The 26048-nt window shown below is 40.7% G+C and overlaps 1 protein-coding gene across 1 annotated transcript; it reads right to left on the bottom strand.

Moving 5' to 3' along the window:
• Positions 1-4005: 4005 nt before the first annotated feature.
• Positions 4006-15990, bottom strand: MYLIP (myosin regulatory light chain interacting protein). The gene is made up of 7 exons (XM_060774852.2): positions 15762-15990; positions 13367-13557; positions 9949-10134; positions 8568-8765; positions 7289-7453; positions 6400-6820; positions 4006-5318 (listed from the first exon to the last, which is right to left on the bottom strand). The coding sequence occupies exons 1-7, from the start codon at positions 15846-15848 to the stop codon at positions 5229-5231; spliced, it is 1338 nt and encodes a 445-aa protein (XP_060630835.2). The 5' UTR covers positions 15849-15990; the 3' UTR covers positions 4006-5228.
• Between the last annotated feature and the right edge of the window lie 10058 nt (positions 15991-26048).

Raw genomic sequence — 26048 nt, 5'->3', positions numbered from 1 at the left:
ATGCCTAAATTTGAATACTGGTGGGGTTGGGGAGGGGCTGATTTTGTCATTTGGGAGTTGTAGTTGCTGGGATTTATGGTTCACCTACAATCAAAGAGCATTCTGAACTCTACCAATGATGGAATTGATCCAAACTTGGCAGACCAACTCCCATGACCAACAGAAAATACTAGTGGGTATTGACATTAAGTTTTAGAGTTGTGGTTCACCTACATCCAGAGAGCACTATGGACTTAAACAATGACGGACCTGGAACATACTTGGCACAAATACTCAAATGTCAACTCTGATGGAGTCTGGGGAAAATATACCTTGACATTTGGGAGTTGTAGTTGCTGGGATTTGTAGCTCACCTACAATCAAAGAGAATTCTGAACCTCACCAACGATAGAATTGGGCCAAACTTCCCACACAGAACCCCATGACCAACAGAAAATGCTGTGTTTTCTGATGGCCTTTGGCGACCCTTCTGACACCCCCTCACAACAACTCCCCAGCAGTTGAGAAACACTGCTATAGATAATTGATTTGCTATACATTTTGGAAAGGCATGACCTTTTAGAGATCATAACCTTTTGGAAAACCAGAATATACAAACAAATTACTAGTGGAGGCTTGAAGAAGGGTTGCTGTTTCCAATAAGTATGCATAAATATTCATGCATACTTATGCCTTTCTATTCCCTTTAGTTGATCTTTAATTTTGGTAAGCTACCTTGAGTCACAGTTTTGGAGAACACAATAACATCTTAATTGAACACTTACTTAGCCTTTAGCCTTTAACTTCTACTTCAGTGTGATTTTGTGAGACAACTTTTAAAAGAAAACAGTTCCTTCCCCTTTAAGCCTTCAGCACTTATCATTTCCTTAATAGAAAAAACCCTTTCCTTGTGATAGGTTATTCTCCCATCTTGTGACAAAATTTGTATGAGATGACAGGTAGGGGATGTGCAAGTGGAGCAGAAGAACTTAACCCCTTTACCAAAAAAATGAATAGAGGACTGGGAGGGTTACATGGGCCCGAAAGGATGCATTTTGACTTTTCTTACAGAAAGGGAGTAGGTTGATTTCTTGTAATTAGTTCTTTAATCATTTGTACATTGCTATATATGGGGGTTCCTAGGTGGAGAATATTATTACACTTGTCCTTGTATAATATTTTAATGAGTATCTCCTGTCCAAGTCCAGTCCCCTTTCTTAAAAAACAACAACAAAAAAACATCCCCATTTAGAAAATGCACTTGCTATTAAGACAGCATATTTACTCAGAACACTGCATGCCATTTTAGAGCAAAGTGGACACCATGGAGCAAGTTTCTTGAGTTTTATCTTCTGTACACATGCTGCAACTCCATGTTTCTAAAGCTACATAATTCAGTTGTGTTGCTCAATTTGTGGTTTGCTTTTTGACTGCAGCTTGGAATAAGCGTAGTTGCTTATCTTTTGAAGACATGCTCTCTAATAGAAAGATGGAATTTTAATCTTCCCCACTGAGGAACACATGAGCTGTCCCCATATTGGGAGCATACACCCATCAGGGGCACATGTCAATTCCTGTTTTATATGGGGCACTGATCAAGTAAAGGAACTGTTATGAGTCACTTCTCCATTGTGTCTTTCTGCTTATATAGTAAATGGAGTTTTTTGCTATAGCATAATTTCAAAGGCTTTCTTCTTCTTTCCATGTTACCTCCTATACGGCTTAATTGGGGTAGCAGAGGCAAATGTATATCATATTTTGACAACATGGATTTGGGGCAAGAAACAATGGCTAAGAGCATATTTCATCTAGAATTGATTGAGCAGATACAACTAAAAGTCTGCTTAATATAACCGTAATCTGGAAGTAAAGATGATTAAACTGAGAGTGCGTTTACTTTGGTCATATCATCAGACATGACTCACTAAAAAAAATTCAATATAACCGTTTGGTAAGGCAGTTGGAAAAAGAGGAAGACCACAATCCACACAACCAAGGCAGCCATAGCCCAGAGTCTGCAAAACCAGTCAAAGATAGGCTGATTTAGAGGTCTCTCATTCATAGGGTCACAAGTCAAAGTTCACTTGATGGCAACTAACAACTACAAAACCCCAAAATCTTTGGATAGATGCAAAAGGTGCCTGCAAATTCATCTACTTCTTGTGGTACAAAGTAAGTCTGCTGTTGAAAATGCAGACATGGTGCCTCCCCAGTCACTGTCTTTCATATATTCCATATATTGCTTAAATTTCTCAATTTAAAAAGTCAACTTTCCCCTTAAGTCAACCCTTAAGGGCCCACTCAAAGCAGCAACTTTCCACTTCTGTGGCTGTGTTTTTAAAATTCCCCCTTCATTTTCTGCACTGCAATAGGTTGATTGAGATATGAAAAACTTTTAACAGTATTCATGTTCGGTGCAATTTTGCTGGTTTGGCTGACATTTTGGGATTTCTTTTCTCAGACACTTAATAGAAGAGGTTATGGATACCTTTGCATTTCTGCACATACAAACTCTCCATACAAAATTTCATATTGATAATTTTACCCATTTTACAATTGTAGACTTTTCATACTATGCAGCTGGTAGAATATGTAACAGTAAATATAAAGGTAGTTTGGTGGATCTTTCTTTCTTGTACATAGGTTTAAGTAAAGCCATCACAGCAAGTTCTTATCAGCAAATACTAATAAACTCTCTTAAAGCTTTTAAACAAAGATTATGATTACATGTTAATTGCTATACAACCCAATTATGTTCTTGAACCTAGCCTGATGCAGTCACATTTGTTTGTCAAGTCGGCAAAATTCATTTTTCTTAACTGGATTACTATCAGCATTCACAGGTCTTTTTTTTATCTTGGATACTAATTTTTTTCCCTTGGGCTTTTAAATATTTTGATGAGCATCTCCTGTCCAAGTCGACTCTTAGCTCCTTTCTTTTTAAAAAAAAAATCCCCACCATTTAGAAAATGCATATTTACTCAGAACACCGCATGCCATTTGAGAACAAAGTGGACATTATGGGCCGCTCCAAATGTTGAATTGAAACTCCTAGCATTCCTCATTATTAGTTGTGCTGGTTATGTCTAATGGAGATTATAGTCTGAAGAGAGACACATGATTCCTACCGAGTTTGGAGGCTGAGTATTAAGATAATGAGTAGGCTGCTGTCACAGACTGGCAGCTCCCCCAAGTTTTAGGGAATTCTTAAAATGTGGGAGACAAACCTAAACCAGTGTGCTTAGGATTGTTTTTCTTATTCATATTGTTAAATTCACCCCCATTTAAAACATATTTCTTCTTCAGAATTATAAATTTCCTACTCATGAAGGTCAAGCACACCACAATGTATTCCATAGGGTTCACTGTGACATTGTGGCATGTAGCATTATCACAGGATGTCTACGCCCTACACCACTGGAGAAATTATACTGTTTAGCTGGTATTACATCACCCGGGAAGTAGCAGCTAATAATGAAAGGACTAATGCAGTGACATCTTCGGCTCATCCTGTTCGAATATCAGACAGCACGCCAATGCCTTAAACCAAGAAATTGTTTTTTAAGATCTACAGAGATACTTGCAGAACACTTCAGCAAGCAAGAGACCAAAAGTGGCAGGCAAAAACCTGGAACCTCAAGCAATGGCTGATACCGAATGCAAGACTCCCCCCATGGCACACAAAAGACTCCATGACATGCGAGCGTGGAGACGAGTAACCCACAGATCACCTATTACAATGCAGTCTGAGCCTTGCCACATGTACAATGGAGGACCTTCTTATAGCAACACCAGAGGCACTCCCAGTGGCCAGCTACTGGTCAAAGGACATTTAATATAATGGCAAGTTTTTAAACTTTGTGTTTTTTTAAAATACATTACAACTATACCCTTGGTTTGCTTCTGATATGATAAATAAAAAATAAACTGTGGCATTAATACCACAGACAGAATAAATGATAAATTTAACACATTTGATGGGTATTAACATGTGAACTTTATGTAAAACAAAGTAATACTGGAAAATTCTATTTTAAAAGTCCTTTATTAACCTGAATATATATAAAAAGACAACTTTGTCTACCATATTGGAGCTCTTGCTTCATGTGGAAACAAAACTTTTTACAAAGTGAAAAAATAAATACCTTTTGGAGTAAGGTTTATATGCTAATGTGCCATAAAAAAGTAGAGTTTTAATATTTTGACAAAATGTCTGTGCAAAGAAACAAATGCATACACACATTACTGCTACGTTAAGGCAATATGAAAAGTATATTCAGAAAGTCTCAGTAAAGTGACTTTTTCTAGCTTTCATTTCAGCTAGTATTGCACCCAATCGTGGTCGTCTAGTTTTCAATATTCTGGATCATTCACTAGTTGACCAAAGTCCAAAATGCCCAAGGAAAGGGTTTGTGGTAGAAGGTAAGACGGTTTTTTACAAATAATAACTTAACATAACTATATTATAGAAAACCACAAAGATTATATTGTTTGAGGAAAAGTTCCTCCAAACACAAGGCAGATGAACAGAAACCACTATTTACTCTTGTAAGAGAAAAAATGTTTCTATAGTTCTGATGTTCAAACATTATGTTTTTAAAATGTCCTTCATCATTCTCTTAGAAGGTTCCAAATAGGCTGCCAAATCTACTCAAATGCTGAAAATAATTTCCAAAGTAACCTGATCTGTTTTGCTGAAACAAATGCAGCTATTTGTTTAAAGCTTTGTAATCTTAGGTTTTTAAGTATATTGGGTTTAAAAATAGTTTCTCACTTCAGCGAGGCTAAAAGTAGAAACTAAATCAGACTACAATAGATGTAGATATTAAAACACTAGTTTTGCTAAAACATAAATGGAGTGATCATGCTATATAAAGTAAATAAAAATAATCTTTATAAAATGCATAAAACAAGTTAGGCCGACCCTGCTGGATACTATAAAGTTTTCGACTCTGCCCCTCTCCAAATATTGCCATTGTATGAACAAAATTGTTTCAAGTGACATGAGGTTGTCTACTAGTCGTTCACAGTATATCCCCAAGAAATACTCTCAGTCTGATCAGACACTCCCCCCTCCCCCCAAATAGCTTTGTAGCTTTCTTTTCCATTTATAATTGCTGGCAGATGCTGAAGTAACTGCTTTCCTTCACCATCAATGGAGCTGGAGTGAACATTAGTGCAGTATATTGGAAGTACAAGATAGCTTAGAAGCTTGAATGGTGTGTATTTTCCAGTGGTCAACACCAAAGTCATATTATGGTCAGGTTAAGTAGACTTGTGTGGGTAGGCAAATACACATGCTGGACGTGCTCCACGCGGGATCGGCACACTGGACATGACTAGAAGAAAAGAACAGAAGTTGTGATGTTACGGGAGAGTATTAACAATATTCTCATTCCAATTTATTGTGCTAGCCAAAGGCCAAAACAAAAAGCCTTTAAATATGCAACACGTTCAAGATAAAGAGAACAAAAAAGACAACATGTTCAGCATGTAGTATGAAGGGGAAAAACATTTCAAGTTGCACATACATTTTGAAAGCCTGGGTGAGAGGATGGTGGCTAAGGTGGAACTGGCATTTTCCCCTCTTCGCAGAATGACCTGAGACCTACTTATTTGCTACAAATGCACAGACTGTTTTCAAATGTCAATAGTATTATGCTGTCCCTTTAAAACTACAGTAATCCTTCAGCTAATTCTTTTAAAAGATTACTGAAGTTTGATCAGATATCTCTAAAGTATTTCATTTTCAGAAAGGAGAACCAGGGCAAGAATTATCTGATCTTACCGATTGTAGATCCCTTCTTGAATCTATCCCAAATAGCTACTCTTAGTTGCTTCCTATTCATAGTAAAGGTTTCCCCTGATGTTAAGTATAGTTGTGTCCGACTCTGGGGTGTGGTACTCATCTCCATTTCTAAGCTGAAGAACTGGCCTTGTCTGTACACACCTCCAAGGTCATGTGGCCAGCATTACTGCATGTAGCGCCATTACCTTCCCGCAGAAGCGGTACCTATTGATCTACTCACATTTGCATGTTTTCAAACTGCTAGGTTGGCAGAAGCTGGGCCTAATAGCGGGAGGTCACCCCGCTCCCAGGATTTGAACCACCAACCTTTTGGTGAGCAAGTTCAGCAGCTCAATGGTTTAACCCTCTGTGCCACCAGGGGGCTTCGTACCCGAGTCAAAATCCAGCTTTGGGAAGAAGCTTGTAAGTGTGTAGGAGATTTTGTATGTTGATTGTTACTCATTTCCAACAATTCTGGAAGACTGCCATTTGGTAAAGTGGCAACTGGTCTGAAATATCTGAACTGGGCAAAACCTAACAAATATTCCTAACAAAAATAATGAATAGACTATATGATGCTGTCAAATCCACCTCGTTTTGTAACCAAATTTCACGAAGTTTCTGATAGTTACCTGTAACTGTGCAGCACATGACTCACAGCACACAGTATGACCACATGGACAAAACGTTGAATTGATTTCTTCTTCACAACAAAGCATACACAGCAGAGATTCTTTGAGTTTCCGCAGTTTTTCTTGAAGAGCTTTTGTTTGCTGGCAGTTGAGGCCTTCACAGCTTTCACAGTTCATACTGCTTTCCGAAGACTTGAGGGGGGAATTAGGTGGGCTCTGGTCACTCCTGGAAACTAGATCTACAATGCCAGCATTGTAAAGGGCCCGCCTTGCATGATCATATGCCTCTTTAGATGTCCGCTTAATATCAAATACATATTTTTTGCCAAGATTAATATTTTCATTCAAGAACAAGGACGCCAAGTGGCCTTTCAAGTCTCGACTGTACTGCATCATGACGGCACTGGTAACTGTGTCACACCTATCAAGGGATAAAACATATACAACTAAGACAACAGCACAATGATATGGGAGACCATTCTGAAAACAAAATATTTCATTGCTCAAAAGAAAATGAGTTTAGACAACCTTGTTACAAGCTCAATCTCAAAATCATGATCCTCTGGTGATTTTAGCAATTAATTACACCAGAACTGTAGAAGCAGTTGAAGCAATGTTATTTTTAGGAAGTGCTAACGTTGTGTAGCATTTGCACAGGCTTCAAGCATTCCCTCCTACTTCAAACAGAAATAGTATTTCAAAACTAAATTTAATTCGGGTGGCCACTGCCCTAGAATAAGAGAAAACCTTGTTTTTCCCAGAACACTGCTATCTAAAAATAGTCACATCAGAACTGTAAGAACTTTGTATAAGAGCAAGCATTAATATTTTCATGCATCTGTTTACTTGCACTTTACTCTGAATTTTTTCTTGTTCTAGAAATACAAACCTGTAAAATGCATGAGTTTCTGTTATTGCCCTATACAATCCACTAGCTGCTCTGGTACTGATCATCTTGAAAAGGTGAACTATACTATTGCCAGATTCCTTGGTCACAGTTAAGTACACATTCTTCCCAGACTGGGTTGCCATCTGAACAACTGGATATGCAATCCTAAAAAACAAAGCAAAAAAAGAGAATGTTTAAGAAACAAAAGATGCACAGTAGCCTTACAATTGCCACAATGAAGTAAGACTTATTTCTTGGAATTACATCCTGTCCTTTTCTCTAGTGAGTTCAATTCCCCACACATTATTCAACGCCTCACTTTATTTTGTCAATCCTGTGAAGGAAGTTAGGCTGAAAGTTAAAACAAGCTTGATTTCCACACCATGAGTTTCTGGAAGAAGCACTACCAGCAACAACTATTTAGACAGCTTAACACCGCCTTCCTTGGTGTGGCACGATTAATAAGATTTTAGATTACAAACCCCACTACTCCTGATTACTGACTATTACAGCTGGGGTTTATGGAGGCTGTAATCTGTAACTGAGGAAAACGTAATCTATAGCAAAAATGAATCTGACACAGTTCACAGGCCTTAGAAATCTTGCCTGTAGTAATATTCCAGGCCACACACCCTGCCTCCTTTGCTGTCATGATCCTTATCCCCATTTGCTGCACAAAGAGTCTCACTAGCACAAATGAGAAGAGATGCAGATATTGCGTTGTCTTCATCCTAACCAATGAAATTCTAGATATGCGACAGTAAGAAAAATAATTCCTCCCCCCCCCCCCCCCAGATCTGAACTGATCAGCTGAGAATGGCAGAAAGGTCAGCTGAGAAGAAAATATGATAGTAAGAGCGAGGAATAAAGTATGGATGGCTTGCATTATGTTGATTTCTGGCCTGATCCACTACTAGCACGGAGTCCTAAGAAGCTTCTTGCAATCCACACTTTTGCTAAAGCAGACATGGGCAAACTTTAGCCCTCCAGGTGTTTTGGACTTCAACTCCCACAATTGCGAGAGCTGAAGTCCAAAACACCTGGAGGCCTGAAGTTTGCTCATGCCTGTGCTACAGCATGTTTCAGTCATTCTTTTGTATGAAAAGGAACGGCTGAAGTTTTAAAGTCACAGTGTCTATTTGAGAACTCTATCATTTTTTTAAAAAAGAAACAATCTGCTTCAGCAGCAAAACTCTGAAGAACTGAGGTAATTAAACTGAAATTCCAGAATTATTACAGCCGCATGTATGTGTTTTTTGGAGACAAATCTAATAAATACCTGTTGATGGGAATGAAGTCATCTTTACAGATGGCAATGCCTTCAGGACCAACACCAATAAACAGTTTTTGCCCTTCGCTGTCTCTCACAGAATGCCACTCTATCCCATAGTTCTCCATAGTTGACACAATCTGTAAAACTTGATACTCTCCTGAAGCTTGGCTGAGACCTTCAAGTTCCTTATGTTTTGTGATAATGCTGCAGAGGCATAAAAAAGATGAAATAGATCAATCAGTCAGAGAAATGGACTAAATTCTAATTTTTAAAAACTAGCTTTCCAAACAAGACATCCTAAAGCCCATTATTGCTGTATTTATTTTGAATATTTATATCTTGGTGTTGTTTTTTTTTACAAGTTCTTTGCTTTGGAAATTTTAATTAACATTGTACAGTGTTTGCTACCTTTGATCTGCTTTAATACAGCTAGTAAGGGGCTTCTTAATGTTTAAGACACTGCATCGTAGTAACTTTCCAATGTTTTCTACTACAGATCCCAGCAGCATGGCAATGGATAGGGATTATTGTTTGTGGCCCAATACAGCAGAAGAGCTTAAAATTTAGAATAATTTTATAATACATCTGCTTTGCCCCTTTCTCCCTGTTTTGCTGTTCACACTTGTTTGGTAAAGGATTCTGGAGGTAGTTGCTCCTTACTTTGCTTTTTGTACGCAGACACACAACCAATGGTACAACTGGCTACAGTAGAACCCCATTCTTTCCCAGCTCAGGTTTACTGCATTGTTTACTCCTCCAGATAATGTTGCAACTCAATACTAAAAGTCTGTTTCTTTAGCTCTCTTTTGCCATTCTCTTGCTGCTGGTGGAGTCCCCGGTGGTGCAGTGTGTTAAAGCGCTGAGCTGCTGAACTTGCTGACCAAAAGGTCACAGGTTTGAATCCGGGGAGTGGCGTGAGCTCCCGTTGTTAGCCCCAGCTTCTGCCAAATTAGAAGTTTGAAAAAATGCAAATGTGAATAGATCAATAGGTACCGCTGAGGCAGGAAGGTAACGGCGCTCCATGCAGTCATGCCAGCCGCATGACCTTGGAGGCATCTACAGACAACGTTGGCTCTTCGGCTGAGAAATGGAGATGAGCACCAACCCCCAGAGTCGGACACGACTGGACTTAATGTCAGGGCAAAACCTTTACCTTACTACTACTGGTAGGAAAACCCTCCAGCTGAGGAGAAATATTAGGGGGCAGGACAGATTTTGTATAAATATTTAGTTAAAAGGAGCTTCTTTGTCAGATGCTTTGTAAACAAAGTGTCCCTGTATTGAGTACTAGGCTGCTTACCAGGCCTTAAAACAAAAAGTAGTATTTGCTGTATGCTCAAGCAGCTGTTTCTAGCATGATAAGCTCCGAAAAATCAAACCCTCTTACCTCTCCAAAACAGCCGTGGTAAGCTCCTTTGTACAGAACTCTTCATAGTGATATTTAGCAGTATTTTGATTATAATCACCAAACTTCAACTGGGCAAGAAGTGCGCTGAGTTCAACTGCATGCTCAGATGAACACTGAAGGTTACCAGATAGAAGATCTTCCTCTATATGCAAGAAAAATAAATGCCTAAAAGGGAAAAGACATGTTAACATTTTAATGTAGAAAAGTCTGAAAATTGAAAATCTGGGGGGGGGGGGGGGGGGAATCAAGCTTGAATCCAGACTTAATGATATGGTGTGGAGAAGTATCACTATTGAGCAAAAAGATAAAGGAACCTCTGTTTTCCAGCATGCAAGACTGACTGCAGATGACTCTGGCTTACAATGCAATACCATACAGCTATGTCATACAAAACAAAGCAGCTGTAGCTGAAAGATTCCCAGGGTTTGCTGAGCTGTTGATCAATTAGGGGAAAGGTTATTCTCGGTTGTTCAACTCTGCTTCATACATCTAGATTAGAAGTACTCTCGCAAACCTTAGAAGCAGCCATTACCATTTTATGGCACACTGATAAGCAGATGCTTTATCTATTTCAGTGTCCATACTTTCGGATTATAACTTGCAAGTAAGACATCTCTCATATGTACAAATATATCAACGGAGCAAGCCTTCTGAAATCAAGTACTGAATTTACAAGAGCTCAATACACAAGTCAAAATACTGAATTAAACTTTTTCACAGTACAGGGATATTAGACAATTAGTTTCACTGGTTTTCCAGTATTCTTTACTCTAAAGTATTTAATACAATACTGCCATGATAAAAATTATTTAAAATAGCAAAATTAATTTCACTGTTAACATTAAAATTAAAATGTAACCCTACATTCTGGTTAAAATGTAATGCAAGAGTCTGAACCCATTCACTCACTGTACAGCTATTCCAAAGAAAACTAAAGTTTAGGCCTATTACTGGCATTGTAAAAAGCTTCAACCGCAAAAGCAGAACTTTCTCCACAGAGACAACTGTTGCAGACCAATCAGGTGTTGAATTTCTCCAGAAACTCGCACCTAATTGGTAGAACAGCCTTGCCGCTAGTAAAGGTTACTTTCAGTCAATGACCTATAGTTACATTGTTTTGCTTCTCCGGAGAAAAAGCCTGTGCTGCAGCCAGCAGTTTTTTAACAAGTACAAAAAGGAACCACACCCCAAACCACTTTTCCAGCTGCCACACTGAACAGTAAATTGTGTTCTAAAGTTGGTGGTTTTGAAATAACAACCTTGGTTTTACCAAAATCGATTAAGTATTTTCATATAAATTGCCCTAAACATCAGCAACAGAATCCCCCTTACTCCTTTATATATTGTGTTATTTCAACACTATATCATTTCTTTAAAAAAATACCAAATACTTTACTTATCTTGCATTTACCCTCTTTATTCAACAGCCAAATATTATGTTTCTCTGAATACAGTAAAAATGTAAAATATTGAGAACATTTGAACTTTGCACATACTTCTGATGTTTCAACTGCCAAACTATTCCTACTTTTCCTTCTTGGATGTAAAAGAGTGCAGTATAACACATACAAAAATAATATAAATGATTTGCCACAGTAAAAGCAAGCAGAAGTAATATTAAATCAAATTAACTGCAGAATGCCAGAAAAGATATTGTGCTTCACATAATATTCTCATACGTATTAAAAGCAGTATTATAGGCAACAATGTACAAAAAATCTAATTCAGACCTATGTGTACAGTGACACAGGGCTAAACCCCTATAATTTACGCCAAAGAATCCACTACTCCAGCAGCTTTTTAAAAAAACAGTACATTATGTGAGTGCAACAGTACATTATGTGAGTGCATCCTAGCAACGCTGTCCAAAGCCCAAGTTTAAAGTATATCAAATGCACTAAAAGATGATCCTAATATTAAAAACTCTTTGCCCGGGATTCTGTTGAGATTTTATACCTCCATAACTTCAGCTTTTTAAGCCTGTGGAGTGAGTGTCCAATATCCCCCTATGCAAACAGTTTCGCCTGCAGTCTAAAGGGGCAATTTATATGCTGGTGAACAATTAGCAATGTCTCCTTCTGTGACCAAACCATCCCGTTTGTCTGTGGGAGTACTGGGAAGTTAACAAAGCAATCTGCTTTAAACAGGATGGTGGCTATATAGGTGAAAGGACACCCATTATTCAAAGATATATTTGTGTACTTATTGCATTCTTTGGGGCTAGCATTCATAGCCTTTCAGAGCAGGCAAGAAGACAGAATATAAACCCTGAACCAGGATTTTTTTTGTCCTGGGAAGAAGTCTTAATAGGCTCAGCCAGCTGTAAGCCAGGCTCTACAGAACTCCAACAGAATTTAAAAGCATATGCCAAGCTCTACTATACAGTGTTGTGTTCTTACTAGTGAAATACTAAGCAACACAACTGATACAACCAATACTCTTTCCTCATATGTGAAAAAGGCTCCTCTGGGAAGATGAAATAGGCAATGACTAGGAAATATGCATATCATTTTCGATATGCTCCACTCGGCCAAATATTAGCACCACAATGAACCCACAAACAGGTAAGCCATAGAGCCCTGTGACTGATGGGCCTTACAAGTGCTTACCTAGAAAATAATGCATTCTATGTATTACAACATTTACAGCAGTAAAGGAGCACCAAGACCGTCACAGTATACCTATAATTATGTTAAATCAATCAGAGACTAGTATTTAGACATAAGCATATTTCCTGTTTAACGATCTCATCATAATTCTACCTTCATTTAGAAAACTTCCAACTCAAGTATGCATTTTTTTTGTCTGGGTAACATTTTCCCACAAAATCCTCCCTAAACAGGGACCATTGTGAATAAATGTTGCCTTCTTCCAAGTTTAATTACATCTGTGAACTCAAAGGCTAGGATTAAGTTACCTATCCTGCTAACTTATTGTTTCCTAAGAAAGAAAATGAGTGATCTTCTTTCTGCAGTGCGCAGTAAGCCCACAGTTGTTTGAAACATTGTGGTAATATGATACCAGACTAAAAGAAGGAGTTCTGCAAGTTGAAACACTGGAGGGACAGTTTCCTGCTGTGAACTTTTAAAAAATGCCCTGTAATAACACTGCTAAGAGGTTACTATCGGGCATCTGAGCCAATACTTTGCTTCTTCCACTTGACTTGTGGAAATGCTTCTATAATTAGATGAGTCATTGGCAGTTCCCCTTATGTTAATACTGTGTGTTAGAACAGGCTTTTTCTCTATGAAAATATATTCATAATAAATCCAGAAGTTCTAATTAAATGCTATGGGCATATTTTAGAATCACAAACTCAAGTAACACTGTGCAACTGACAAATCAGAAAGGCTTTACAGGCAACAAACAAGTTTACTACCAACTATTTTTCCCTTACCTTGTTTGTTCTTGCAAGATGAGATGTGGCTCCACAAAAAACTTGACACGCAGCTTCAATCTATAAGGAGGCAGACCGTCCATCTGCTGGGATATTCTGTTTCGTAGATTTAGCCACAAATTCTCGCCTTTGCTCCCTGTGAACTGGAGTCCGAAGTAGTCAACCTCTATAATTCCCAATCGCCTGCAAACCTGGGAATAAAAAAAATGAAACATTATAGAAGTTGGCCCAATGATTGTCAACCAGGTCCAGTGTGAGAAACCAATCGAGACCCCACTTGGTGGAGTTGTAACCATACCAATGGAAACAGTATCACTCCAATAGGACATCAAACTCCCCCAAAACAAAACCAGAATTATTCTTGGGAGTGTTCAACGAAAATCAACCTTATATACCTCAAGCATTCAGCAAGAACCAACTTGCCCTTCAATATTATCCAACATACTGCAAATATCAAAACAAAGACGGGAACACACACTTGGAGCTTTTACTAAATTGACAAAGTGGAATATTCTGCCTGGAAATGTGATTGAGTTCTCTCGAGGTTTTAAAGCAGAGGCTGGATGGCCACCTGTCAGGAATCCTTACAGTGGTTCTCAACCTGTGGGTCCCCAAATGTTTTGGCCTTCAACTCCCAGAAATCCTAACAACTAGTAAACTGGCTGGAATTTCTGGGAGTTGTAGGCCAAAACACCTGGAGACCCATAGGTTGAGAACCACTGCTTTATTATATGTCCCTGCATAGCAGGAGGTTGGACTGGATGGCCCTTGTGGTCTCTTCCAACTCCATGATTCTATGAAAAAGATAAAAACATGGAACAAAGGGCCCTAGATAATGAATGCAATTGGACCCAAGGACTTCTGTATACCCACAAAGGAGGGACATGTCGAGGCAATGAAAGCATCCACATGTTTCCCCTTTCACGCGTCTCCATTGTTGTTGTGCGCCTTCCTGCCCTTTCTGACTAATCTGTCACGGGATTTTCTTGGTAAGAATTGTTCAGAGTGAGCTTTCTCCGAGACTGAAAAAGTATGACTTTCCCAAGGTCGCACGATTAGTTTCCAGGGCCAAGTGGGGATTCAAACCCAGGTCTCCAGAATCACAGTCCAAAATACACAGACCACAACGCTGCTCTGTGTTCCCGCTCACATTGAAATCAAATGTTAGCATCATGGGGTATTTTTTTGCCAAGATACATTCAGAAGGGTTTGTGTGGTGCCCTTCCTCAGAGGCTGAGAATGTGTGACCCATCTAAGGTTATCCAGGCAGTGAGAATTCGCTCTCCTCTAAAGCTGTAAGAGCAAATATGGTGTGAGGCCACTTCAGGTGCCAGGGCTGGATGCTATGAGATCATGAGAGTCTGCAAAGATGGATCGAGACCTTGTGATGAAGCTACAACTACCAGAACCCAGTTCAAATCAAACAGAATTCATTCTACAGCAGCCAGGGGCAAACTTGGCTGTTAGGAATGGTAGGAGTTGAAGTCCAAAACACCTGCTGTTAGGAATGGTGGGAGTTGGGAGTCCAAAACACCTGGAGGGCCCAAGTTTTCTCATGGCTGTTCTACACAGTGTGAATGCACCCTAAGGGCAAACTTGGGCCCTCCAGGTGTTTTGGACTTCAACTCTCACAATTCCTAACAGCATGCCGGCTCGAGAACTTGTGATGAAACTACAACTCTCAGAACCCAGTTCAGAGTCAAACAGCATTCATGGGCAAACTTGGGCCCTCCAGGGGTTTTGAACTCCAACTCCCACCATTCCTAACAGCCTACCGGCTGTTAGGAATGGTGGGAGTTGAAGTCCAAAACCTCTGGAGGGCCCAAGTTTGCCCCTGGCTGTTCTACACAGTGTGAATGCACCCTAAGCCCAACGCTCAACCCACTAGGCCACATCACACATGGCGACCACATTCTCTGGGGGTTGTGACATTTCTCTCTCGACTTCAGGGGCTGATATATAGTCCTTCAGTGGCAAAGGGCCAGGCGGCGGATGAGGTTCAAAGTGGGCCCGGGGGTGGTTGTGGGGCTTTCCCTCCACACTACAAGCAAGGCGGCTCAGCGTGAGTGACGCGTGGGAGGTTATGGGAGCAGCCGGGCCGCAGGCTGTTACATCTCCCTTCCACTTCACCCCCCCCCCCCCGCCGGCGGCGCAAAGCAACGCAACGCCTGGCTATAGGAGCGCGCGCCTGCTTGAAGCCCTTGGCGCGCGACGGCAGTAGCACCGGGGGGAGGGGACGCAGATGGATAGAATGCCCTTCCGACTTCTGTCGGGAAGGGGGGGGAGGAGTAGAGAGAGCGTGCGCGCGAGAGAGACAGAGAGCGCGCGCGAGGCCAATCCAGGCTCAACGGCCGATTGAGAGATAGAGAGAGAGACCCGCGCGACTCTTCTTCACCTGGTCGAGGCAGTCTTCGCCGTTGGCTTTGGCCTCCACTTCCACCTCCATCACGACAGCGTCCGGCTTAGTCACATAGCACAGCATGGCCGCCGTTGCTGCTGCTGCTGCGGATACCGTCTTCTCCTCCTCGTCGGCCACGACGCACACTGAAGAGCCCCCAGCCCTAGACCTCCCTCAACCTCCACGCGTCAGACCTTTCCCTGCTCTGAAGCCAAAAGCAGTTCCCGGTCTTATATATCACCTCGGTCGCCCCGCCCACTTCGATTAAGCCCCACCCTCGATGGGATATAACCAATAGACGGGCGCGTTTCTGTTTTTACATGCAGCCTTCCCGACCAATCCAAAGCGGTGCTTGCCGGGAGGGCGGGTTTGGCGGACTGAGAAAGACATGTTGTTGTCAAAGGGCTCAAGGGTGCCCACACAACTGGGTGCATAAACTTCCGGTTCCTGTGTGCAATACATAGTGCGGGGCAAGGTAATAGGAAACAGAGTGGGTTGCTGTGAGTTTTCCGGCCAGTGAGGCCATGTTCCAGAAGCATTCTCTCCTGATGTTTCGCCCACTTCTATGGCAGGCATCCTTAGAGGTTGAGGGGTCTGTTGGAAACTAGGAAAGTGATGTTTACATATCTGAGGAATGTCTAGGGAAAGAACTCTAAAATTACAACAGCAAAACAACAGAGAGGAAAAAACAAGGACATCAAATACCTCTCAACAAAAGATTGCCCCAGGCACTGCTAGGCCATCAAATGCTAATCAAGGTGGTCAGTTGAAACATTCACGCCTAGCTCCAACAGACAAGAGTCCTTTGTCCCATCCTGGTCATTCCACAGATATATAAACCCTTTTTCCTAGTTCCAACAGACCTCACTACCTCTGAGGATGCTTGCCATAGATGCAGGCGAAATGTCAGGAGAGAATGCCTCTAGAACATGGCCATATAGCCTGAAAAAACCTACAGCAACCCAAAGAACTCTTGTCTGCTTGAGGCAAGTGTGAATGTTGCAGATGGCCAGCTTGATTAGCATTTAATGGCCCTGCAGCTTCAAAGCCTGCCTGGCTGCTGCCTGAGGGAATCCTTTGTTGGGAGGTGCTAGCTGGAAACAGAATGATTTGAACACGGATACACATACCTTGTGGCTTAAAAGTGGCATAGGGGGATTTTTAGATAATACATTTGTAATTTATAATACAATATAATACTAATAATAATTTATAATACAATATAAAACTACTACCACTAATAATAATACAATATTATAATTATGTATTTTATATATATATCCTACTTAGATACATCCTATCTCTGCTCACGCCCAGTGTTTATTTTAAAATTTTAATCTATTACATCTGGCCCGGCCTTAAGATTTTAAAATGTTTGTGTGTTATTGCTTATATGTAAGTTATATTAATTGTACTGTTTTATTTGCTTGCTGCTTTGTTGTTTACTGATGTGTTGTTGGGCTTGGCCTCACGTAAGCCGCCTCGAGTCCCCTTGGGGAGATGGTGGCGGGGTATAAAGTTTTATATTATTATATATTTTACAATATAATAATATAGTACAATATAGTAATATATAATACTGATATTATGCTATGCTAATAATATAATATATTGTATGTATATATATCTTGTAAGCCGCTCTGAGTCCCCTTCGAGGTGAGAAGAGTAGCATATAAATGTTGTAAATAAATAAATAAATTAGAGAGGCTCAAAGCCAACCTTTAAAATTGTGGCATAGACATCAAGAACCTGGAAACCCTGGCCCTTGAGCGCTCTAACTGGAGGTCAGCTGTGTCCAACAATGCTGCAGAATTCGAAGAGGCATGAATGGAGTGCAAAAGGGAGAAACGTTCCAAGAGGTAGGTGCGCCAAGCCAACCCTGACCAGGACAGCTTTCCACCTGTAAACCGATGTCCCCACTGCGGGAGAAAAAGCGGATCAAGAATTGGGTTCCATAGCCATTTACGAACCCACCGTCAAGACACATCACTTGGAGGACCATCATCCTCTGACTACGAGGGATCACCTAAATAAGTTTAGAGAGGCAAATAATCAGGCAACCAGGGGCAATCAGTTGTTGCTGGACTTCATAGCCCTCAAGTTAGCTTTGACTTATGGAGGCTCTGTGAATAAGTGGGCTTCCTTTTTTTTTTCTTTCCAGGTCATAGAATGGATCTACAGTACACTGTAGAATTAATGCAGTTTGGCACCACTTTAACTACCATGTCTCAATGCTATGGAATGCTGGGAGTTGTAGTTTTACAAGGACCTTAGCCTTCTTAGTATTTGTGCTCACCAAACTACACATCGCATAATGACTGATTTTTTTTTTAAAGGGAGTTAACTCTTGTTTGCTGTGATTTTGAGGTTTATATATCTGTGGAATGTCCAGGGTGGGAATCAGCCAGGCTTTGAAGCTGCAAGGCCATTCTATGCCACTCAAGGTGGCCTATTGCAGCATTCCCACTTGCCTCAAACAGATGAGAGTTGGATAGTTGTAGGTTTTTTCAGGCTATATGACCATGTTCTAGAGGCATTCTCTCCTGACGTTTCGCCTGCATCTACAGCAAGCATCCTCAGGGGTAGTGAGGTGACAAGAGTTCTCTCTCCCACCCTGGATATTATTCCACAGATATATAAACCTCACTTGCCTCATTTTCCAACAGACCTCACAATCTCTGAGGATGCCTGCCATAGATTTGGGTGAAACGTCAGGAGAGAATGCTTCTGGAACATGGCCATACAGCCCCAAAAAATCACAGCAACCCTATGTTGAATTGGTTGAGACAAAATGTGCTGCAGGATATCCCACAAAAACAACATTTTGCAGTTTACTAAACTTTGTCCATGTTTTTATGACAGAACCAATTAGGAAATGACATTTATAACTCAGGAACAAAAACCATGTTTTGTAGTGCAATTGATAACAATACCAATCTATAGCAAACACATATGTTCCCTTCCTCTCTATATCTCCTTGCTTGCTTTCTATTAGGTAGTTTGTACCAGAAGGAGAGACGTTTTCTCTTTGAAGTCTAGTTAACACTTGGAAAAGGAGAGTCTATTCAGTAGAGAGCTGATTTAGTGTAATTCTATCCATGTTTATTTGAAAATAAATCCCACAAGCTTCAGTGACTTTAATTCCAGGAGAAGAGCACACAGGATTGTATTTTTGGCTGTGATAGATTACTTTGTATTGTCTCTGCCTTTTCGCTGTACAATTCACACAGGAAACGATTACAATTAAAATATGGAAACATTATGCCAAAGTATACAATACAGAAATCCTTGCCTTGTTCATTTTGGGGGGAAAAAAACAAAAAAAAAAAGAATTGTATGCAGGTTTCTACATATATATTCACAATATGATGTCACAAATAACACTGCAATATCACAAGCAAAGAATACTGAATTGCTCTGGCATTTTCTTAACCATAATAAGCAATCTGTTTGTGTGCCAAAGTAAGCTCATAATAGAGCAGGGATGGGCAAACTTCGGCCCTCCAGGTGTTTTGGACTCCAACTTCCACAATTCCTAACAGCCGGTAGGCTGTTAGGAATTGTGGGAGTTGGAGTCCAAAACACCTGGAGGGCCAAAGTTTGCTCATCCCTGCTCTATCGTGAGCTTACTTTGACACACAAACACAGCCCAACAAAAAAATATTTGTGTTGTGGCTTTTAAGCCTGTTCTTGGGGTTATTTGGGGTGTTGATTCAGAAAATTGCATTGGATAGACTGTATCTGCTCTAGTTTCTTAGAAATGGTTATCATGATTTTCTATGGGTGAGCAGATGGCAACTGGTAGATGGCATATGTTCTATATCTCAAAAACTAGAGCTGACAGAGGAAAACTAGTGCCATTTTTGAAATCAGCAGGTCAAATATACCCAAAAGCAGGGCTAACATTTGAAGCACCAAAATGCATGTATCCAGCGTTATAAGCTCAGCGGATTAAACCACTGAGCTGCTGAACTTGTTGACCAAAAGGTTGGTGGTTCGAATCCGGGGAACGGAGTGAGCTCCTGCTGTTAGTCCCAGCTTCTGCCAACTTAGCAGTTTGAAAACATGCAAATGTGAGTAGATCTATAGCTGCCACTTTTGCGAGAAGGTAACAGCACTCCATGCAGTCATGCTGGCCACATGACCTTGGAGGCGTCTATGGACAACGCTGGCTCTTTGTCTTAGAAATGGAGATGAGCACCAACCCACAGAGTCGGACACAGGCAAACTAAATGTTAGGGGAAAACCTTTACCTTTACCTAGTATTATAAGATGATTTGCTCTTCAAATGTAGACACTTCTGGATAGATCCTTGTAGGTGCCTTCTGAGGCCCTTTCTACACTGCCATATAAAATCCAGATTATTTTTGAACTGGATTATATGGCAGTTTTCTGTGAAATGTGATGGTAGAGAATGTCAATAGCTCATTGATCAACAGAACCTAAGGCCCCTTCCACACAGCTGAATAAAATCCCACATTATCTTCTTTGAACTGGAATATATGGCAGTGTGGACTCAGATAACTCAGTTCATAGAATCATAGAATCATAGAATCGTAGAATCAAAGAGTTGGAAGAGACCTCATGGGCCATCCAGTCCAACCCCCTGCCAAGAAGCAGGAATATTGCATTCAAATCACCCCTGACAAATGGCCATCCAGCCTCTGCTTAAAAGCTTCCAAAGAAGGAGCCTCCACCACACTCCAGGGCAGAGAGTTCCACTGCTGAACGGCTCTCACAGTCAGGAAGTTCTTCCTAATGTTCAGATGGAATCTCCTCTCTTGTAGTTTGAAGCCATTGTTCCGCGTCCTAGTCTCCAAGGAAGCAGAAAACAAGCTTGCTCCCTCCTCCCTGTGGCTTCCTCTCACATATTTATACATGGCTATCATATCTCCTCTCAGCCTTCTCTTCTTCAGGCTAAACATGCCCAGTTCCCTAAGCCGCTCCTCATAGGGCTTGTTCTCCAGACCCTTGATCATTTTAGTCGCCCTCCTCTGGACACATTCCAGCTTGTCAATATCTCTCTTGAATTGTGGTGCCCAGAATTGGACACAATATTCCAGATGTGGTCTAACCAAAGCAGAATAGAGGGGTAGCATTACTTCCTTACATCTAGACACTATGCTCCTATTGATGCAGGCCAAAATCCCATTGGCTTTTTTTGCCGCCACATCACATTGTTGGCTCATGTTTAACTTGTTGTCCACGAGGACTCCAAGATCTTTTTCACACGTACTGCTCTCGAGCCAGGCGTCCCCCATTCTGTATCTTTGCATTTCATTTTTTCTGCCAAAGTGGAGTATCTTGCATTTGTCACTGTTGAACTTCATTTTGTTAGTTTTGGCCCATCTCTCTAATCTGTCAAGATCATTTTGAATTCTGCTCCTGTCCTCTGGACTATTGGCTATCCCTCCCAATTTGGTGTCGTCTGCAAACTTGATGATCATGCCTTCTAGCGCTTCATCTAAGTCATTAATAAAGATGTTGAACAGGACCGGGCCCAGGACGGAACCCTGAGGCACTCCACTTGTCACTTCTTTCCAAGATGAAGAGGAAGCATTAGTGAGCACTCTCTGTGTTCGTCCACTTAACCAATTACAGATCCACCTCACCGTATTTTTGCCTAGCCCACATTGGACTAGTTTCCTTGCCAGAAGGTCATGGGGGACCTTGTCGAAGGCCTTACTGAAATCCAGGTACGCTACATCCACGGCATTCCCCGCATCTACCCAGCTTGTAGTTCTATCGAAGAAAGAGATCAGATTAGTCTGGCATGACTTGTTTTTGATAAATCCATGTTGACTATTAGCGATGACTGCATTTGTTTCTAAGTGTTTGCAGACCGCTTCCTTAACAATCTTTTCCAGAATCTTGCCCGGTATCGACGTGAGGCTGACCGGACGGTAGTTGTTTGGGTCGTCCTTTTTCCCCTTCTTGAAGATTGGGACCACATTGGCCCTCCTCCAATCTGCTGGAACTTCTCCCGTTCTCCAAGAACTCTCAAAGATGGTTGCCAATGGTTCCGAAATGACTTCCGCTAGTTCCTTCAATACTCTGGGGTGTAGTTGATCTGGCCCTGGGGACTTGAACTCATTAAGAGCGGCCAGGTATTCCTGGACGACTTCTTTCCCAATTAGGGGTTGGATGTCCTCCAATCCCTCATCCACTCCATCTTGCTGAGGTTGAGGACTCTCTTTTTGTGAGAAGACCGAGGCAAAGAAGGCATTAAGTAGTTCTGCCTTTTCCCTATCCCCTGTCAGCATTGCCCCATCTTCTCCTCGAAGAGGTCCTATCGCCTCCTTGTTTTTCCTTTTTCTACTGACATAAGAATAGAAGCCCTTTTTGTTGTTTTTAATGTCCCTGGCAAGTCTGAGCTCGTTTTTTGCTTTGGCTTTGCGGACCTTTTCCCTACAGGTGTTGGCTATTTGTTTGAATTCTTCTTTGGTGATTTCTCCCTTTTTCCACTTCTTGTGCATGTCTCTTTTGTGTCTTAGCACAGTTAGAAGTTCTTTGGACATCCATTCTGGCTTCTTTGCACTTGTCCTATTTTTTCGCTTTGTTGGCACAGTTTGCAATTGCACCTTGAGTATTTCACTCTTGAGAAATTCCCATCCATCCGTAACTCCCTTGTCTTTTAGTATCTGTGTCCACGGAATGCTGCTCAGCGTTTCCTTCATTTTTTGGAAATCAGCTCTCCTAAAGTCCAAAATGCAGGTTTGACTTGTCTTAGTTTCGGCCTTCCTTTGTACCTCAAATTGCAGGAGCACATGGTCACTTGCCCCTAAGGATCCTACCACTTCGACCGCATCGATCAGGTCCTCCGCATTTGTTAGGATGAGATCAAGAGTAGCCAATCCCCTTGTTGCCTCTTCTACCTTCTGGACCATGAAATTGTCTGCAAGGCAAGCGAGGAATTTGTTGGACCTTGTACTCTTGGCCGAGTTTGTTTTCCAGCAAATATCGGGATAGTTGAAATCGCCCATGACTACTACATCTCTTCTCTGTGCCTGTTTGGTCAACTGTTGGCAGAAGACTTCATCAAGTTCAAAGCAGATATTGTGGGATTTTCTGCTTTGATATTCTGGGTTACTGTATACGGCTATGTGGAAGGGCCCTCGTTTAACCTTCCAGGATTCAGTGCCTTTCACACTTATTCTTTCCAATGTCCAAGGTGACTGGGGAATAATATTACCCCAAAATGGAAAAGGAGACACACATACTTCCGTGAACTGTCCATGTGCATTCTGCAGGTTTCAGATCTGTTGGGTATAAAAACTATATAGTAGCTGACCGCCCCCTTCCCCATTTCTATTCCATTTTTATTCAGACTTGCAAGTACAAAATATCCTCTGAAGCCTTTTGCAGCAAAGATAATAGATAAAAATATGTTCTCTCGAGTTTGTAGCTCCATTGGCATGATTCAATGATCAGCTTCCAGCAGATGCCCAGAAAAAATGTATTTTTTTCTTCAAAAGTAGGGCAGAAGTGGAGGTGGTGGTAAATATAGCAATATGCAAATAATCAAATCTGAAAATGCTTAATCTGCAAATGTTCAGGGACAACCATTCTTCTCCTTGCCACTGGAGTTAACTAAACTTCAGCAAGTGCTGGATCATGGTTTGGATGCTGTAATCTGCTAGATTATTTCATAAATGAGATGGAGTCTTATCAGTAAAACCATTTGGCTTTGTGGTTCCCACGTCCAGGAACAGGGTAAACAGACACATGTTTTGTAAGGACACCCGTGCAGCTTTTAAATTGTCTCTAGCCATTTTAAAATGCTTTTGTTTACTTAAGAAAGGCCCCCGGTGATGCAGCGGGTTAAATGGCTAAACTGCTGAACTTGCTGACTGAAAGTTGCCTTCGGGCTGAGAAAGGCAGTATATAAATGTGACAAATAAATAAACAAATAAATAAAGTTCGACGGTTTGAATCTTGGGAGCGGGGTGAGCTCCCGTTGTTAGTCTCAGCTTCTGCCAAACTAGCAGTTCAAAAACATGCAAATGTGAGTAGATCAATAGGTACCACTTCGTTGGGAAGATAACAACACTCCATGCAGTCATGTTGGCCACATGACCTTGGAGGCATCTACAGACAACACTGGCTCTTTGGATTAGAGATGGAGATAAGCACCACCCCCCAGAGTCGGACACAACTAGACTTAATGTCAAGGGGAAACCTTTACCTTTAGGTAAGGCCTACCTGATTTCTTGGTTTCATTCCAAATGAATGACATGTAATTAGTTTTGAATAATATGTTTGCTGAAACATGGAGAACTGTTCTGGTATTAAACTGGTGTAGGAACTTGTCCATCTTTCCATGTCATTTCTGCCTCTGGTGCCAAATGTGCTGTTAAAGAAATAATGCCCATAAACCCATATCTACGTCATAAACTGAAGTGTATCTCAACCAGGATGGACTATGTTCATCAATGTAAAGCTGAAATGGGAACTGTAGTTAGTGCAATAAGTGGCAGATAGATAGCTTATAAGAATATCTTATAAAGGGATTTCATTAGTTATCAATACATTTCTGATCTCATTATCAGTAACCTCAATACTCCTAGGAGCATCTCTACCCTAAATATACCTGTCTGTGTGCTAAGGTTGGCTGAAGAGGCCCTCATCTGTATCTAACATCTGGAGCAATACACTATTGGAGACATGGGAGAGGGCTTCTATGTCGTGGAACCCTATTTGCAGAATGTTCTTCCCCTGAACAAATCAACATTAACTTTGTTTTGGAGCCAAGCTAAAATAGGCCACTCTGAGTCCCTTTTCAAGGTGAGAAGGTGAATAAATAAACACATATTTCAAAAACCAAAGCAGAGGTGGCGGCGGTCTAAGGATCTTGGTTTTAACTTGCTTCTGATGGTCCTAATTGTTTTATATTTTAGGTTCTTTGAAAAGAATACAACACATACAGGCTTTTGGAATTCTACAATATAGTTTGGGATCTAACTATTTAAATTGATAGTTGGTTTAATGGTTAGCATGAGTTCCTGCCTCAGCCCAATACTGTTGAACATGCCTGGAACATGTTCAACCAGCCACTGATGATATGGTTAACTCATAGTTTACTCATACAGATTAAATTATACTTTTTGATGATGATTCACATATCCTGCTTTCCTTTTGTTTTGAGGTTGCAAGGTCAACTTTTCTTCATCTGTATTTTAATCATGTTGTGCCCCACTTTGAGCCACAAGGAGAGGCAGGTAATAAATAAAAATGTATTATTATTATTATTATTATTATTATTATTATTATTATTATCTGACTCATTCCCAAGTAAATCTAAGCTTTAACATAACTCAGCTCTGTAAAACACATACATCTTATATAAAGAAATAGAGGCTAATTTGACCTCTTTGACAAAAGGATCTGCTCAAGGATAAGAACTTGATTAGTTTGATGTTATTGCCACATATCTTCAAATCATTTCCAACTTATGGGAACGTATTAGTGTTTTCTTGGCAAGATTTGTGCAGAGGGGGCTTTGCCATTGCTGCCTTCTGAGGCTGAGAGAGTGTGGCTTGCCCAAGGTCATCCAATGTGTTTCCATGGCCAAGTGTATTGGTTTCATTTCTAGATACTAGGAAAAAATGGTAAGACATATGAACAACAATTACATTTAAATGTTTCTTACTGCATACTAAAATATAAGTACCTAGACTCCTAACCAACATTGAATAGTAAGTTGCATGCAAAATTATATGATGGTTGGCACCTGTAATTTGGTGATGATATGAAACAGGGAGTAAAGATGGAATCTTCTTTGCAACAGAGAAAAATAGTTGCAAAGTGGATCTGAGGAGTCCAAATTCTCTCAGCAATCTTCCTGACAAAAAGATTGGAAACTTTTCTTTGTAATTTCTACAAAAGGTAGCTGTGTTAGTCTGTGGCAGCTAATGCAACGAAATTGACTCCAATGATGTGTTAAAGACCATCACATTTTATCTGGCATATGCTTTCATGGACAGCTGTCCACTTCAACAGTCTGTATCTGATGAAATGGTCTCCCGTCAGTGAAAGCTTTTACAAAATACAACCTGTTATGCTTCAAGGTGCTATTAGATTGCTTTTGGGTATTTTTTAAGTTAATGTTTCCATATCTAATCAAAAGCAAAGCAGTTTTAAAATCAAATTCCGAAGTCAAATTGCAGACTGCTTGGTTATTGAAAATCTTGCCCATTGTCAAATATTGAATATTTAATGACAACCACTGTATAGCTTCGGCAGCAGAGACAGAAAGGAATAAGGGAAGCTAATTTCAGGGCACAG

Source organism: Anolis sagrei, chromosome 4 (assembly GCF_037176765.1).
Source record: "Anolis sagrei isolate rAnoSag1 chromosome 4, rAnoSag1.mat, whole genome shotgun sequence".
Lineage (NCBI taxonomy): Eukaryota > Metazoa > Chordata > Lepidosauria > Squamata > Dactyloidae > Anolis > Anolis sagrei.
Note: the sequence above shows the minus strand (reverse complement) of the source record. Positions and strands in the feature narration are given on the sequence as shown.

Bases quoted from the DNA above. Each gene is read 5' to 3' on its own strand.
- MYLIP (XM_060774852.2), bottom strand. From the start codon at position 15,848: ATGCTGTGCTATGTGACTAAGCCGGACGCTGTCGTGATGGAGGTGGAA. The intron at 10,135-13,366 runs GTAAGGGAAAAA...TTTCCCTTTTAG, and splicing joins ATCTTGCAAGAACAAACAAG to GCATTTATTTTTCTTGCATA. The intron at 8,766-9,948 runs GTAAGAGGGTTT...ATGCCTCTGCAG, and splicing joins ACCACGGCTGTTTTGGAGAG to CATTATCACAAAACATAAGG.